The 2,213-nt window shown below is 49.6% G+C and overlaps 1 protein-coding gene across 1 annotated transcript in view; it reads left to right on the top strand.

The window, feature by feature from the left end:
* LACBIDRAFT_332618 (uncharacterized protein) overlaps positions 1-2,213 on the top strand; it is a gene marked incomplete at both ends in the record, with an annotated part of 10,416 nt that overhangs the window by 1,711 nt on the left and 6,492 nt on the right. Inside the window, 8 exons of the mRNA XM_001887165.1 lie at positions 118-309; positions 473-533; positions 591-834; positions 888-926; positions 975-1,487; positions 1,540-1,694; positions 1,727-1,807; positions 1,933-2,177. Of these exons, the coding sequence (XP_001887200.1) occupies positions 118-309; positions 473-533; positions 591-834; positions 888-926; positions 975-1,487; positions 1,540-1,694; positions 1,727-1,807; positions 1,933-2,177 (1,530 nt within the window). The remainder of the gene's footprint in view (positions 1-117; positions 310-472; positions 534-590; positions 835-887; positions 927-974; positions 1,488-1,539; positions 1,695-1,726; positions 1,808-1,932; positions 2,178-2,213) is intronic.

The raw sequence follows: 2,213 nt of genomic DNA, 5'->3' as shown, positions 1-2,213 counted from the left end.
CTCAGCCGAGATGCCGATGTGCAGGTCCCATCAAATATATTTCTTGAATGGATGGGCGTTCAATCCAACCTTCTTCCAGATTTGAATCTGGATGAGGCCTCTACCCCCCCCTTCCAGCTCCAGACTCGTCTTCAGACATTTCCGAGCTGAATTTCAATGTCCGCGACATTGGAATTCCACTGATAAGATTTACCATAACTTACCACTCTCTACGCGCCGAGTGCTCAGCACGCCTCAGCACCGAGCACGCAGCTTCTAAGCGCTGGTTCTGTTGTTTGTTTGACCATGTGTATATCAGCTGTTATGTTGGTAAGCGGTACACGTTCCCTGCTCTTGCCCCAATTCATCTCTGTCATCGTTCCAATCACAGTGAAAGTGCTACGTGTTATTCAACGTGGACCTGGGCAATGCATGTTGAAGGATACTAAGGTAGATTTGCATTCCATTGACTTGGTGTACCTTCATTGATCAGCTTCCAGCTTTGCAAATTTGCACAAGATAAATGGTACCTGTGGTCTTTTTTGTCGACCTGAGTGAGTGGGTGAGTGTTAACCTTGATTCCTGGTCTCTGACTGACTGACTTGGCACAGTGGCTCCTGCATAAACAAGAGATTTCAATGTTGTGGGAGATCTAAGCTTGCTGGCAGATGTGCTATAAAAAGTGAGGTATGTGGTTGTCGTCAAGTCAAGATTTCGAAGTCCCCTTTCTTCATCTCTAACATGTCATCTGAAGCTCTCCAAACTTGGTCTGATCCTGCAACAGGGCTCAAGTACACGCGCTCTGGCAATGGATCTTGGCAGTGTGTCGCATCACCACGTCCATCTGGCTCTTTGGTATGTAAACTATGTTGTTTATGGAGCCTCTTTCACATCTAACTTGTGTTCAGATTAATACCAATCTGATGGTCCGGGATACGACGGGACAAGTAAGTCTATGTCACGAAAATTTCTCCGCGTTACTCACACTCATTTAGTTTTCCGTTCGACCTACCTGTGGTCCCAACGACTCTCCGTTTCCACCTGGCCAGCACCCATCGTCGACATCAGCCTCATCAAATACCCTACCTCAGATTGATCCTGCATTGATCAGTCTTCCAAACGATGGCCCAGACGACTTCCCACCACCGAGCCGAATCCTACCACGTATCGCACATCCAGCATCAAAAATTGCCGGTAGCCGTCGCCCCTTGACGTCCGCTAAAGGCAAGCAAAGGGCCGTTGATCCGATCCCCGTTGCTGGATCGTCAAAGCGCAAAGGGTCTGTCATGCGTGTGGAGGAACCTGACACCAAGAAACGACGTGGTCGAGGTCCTGGGGTCGCCAACTACTCCGCCGAAGACGTTGACGCCTTGCTTGACATTATCGAAGATCGACTTCCTATTGGTGGACACGCGTGGAATAGTGCTGCGGATGAATTCGCCCAATGGGCTGAGGAAAATAGCCGCCCTGTGCGCACTGCCAAATCACTCGAGGCTAAATTCAAACAGGTAAGTCAATTATTCACTCTTTAACAATATTGCTAACATTTGTCATCTTTAGTTCGTTCGTACCACTAAACCAACAGGCGATGCGGAATGCCCACCACATATCGAACGTGCCCATTTCATCGAGGATCAGATCAATGAGAAAGCTGGTACACGGGAGTTAGATGATGTTGACATTGTAGATGCGTACGAGGACCCGATTGAAATCAGGTGTGTGCATAAGTGTTCTGGTCATTTCGCAGTCACTCAATTGGGTATTTATTAGTGATGACGAAGACGAAGATGAAAACATTCCACCTTGAACTCCTGCTATCACACAACCTGTGCGCAATACCAACCGCACGGCTACCCCTGCTGTACAAGTCAAAAAGGAGCCCAATGGTCCTGTTGTACGCCGCCCTGTCGTTGATCGTGTCATCCCCCCTCCTCCTCGTTCACGCACATCCAGAAATGATGCGCAAGATCTCCTGTCCACCATCTCCTCTGCGCTCAACCCCACCACTCAGACTGCACGCGAGGATGACCGTGCCTCTAGAGCCATGCACACCACGCAACTCCTCACGATGTCACAGCAAATTCGAGATGCACAAGCCACCATCGAGGGCCTTCGCAACCGCTTGCAGGAGGCAGATCGTGAATGCCATGCCGCTGAGCGCCGCGCTGATCGTGCAGAGTTAATGTCAATGATTTCTGGTGAGCGCGGTCGTAGTCACAGTCCCCGAAATTCGT

This window comes from Laccaria bicolor, genomic scaffold, assembly GCF_000143565.1.
Source record: "Laccaria bicolor S238N-H82 LACBIscaffold_42 genomic scaffold, whole genome shotgun sequence".
In the NCBI taxonomy this organism is placed as follows: Eukaryota; Fungi; Basidiomycota; class Agaricomycetes; order Agaricales; family Hydnangiaceae; genus Laccaria; species Laccaria bicolor.
This window is presented reverse-complemented; position numbering and strand designations above follow the sequence as displayed.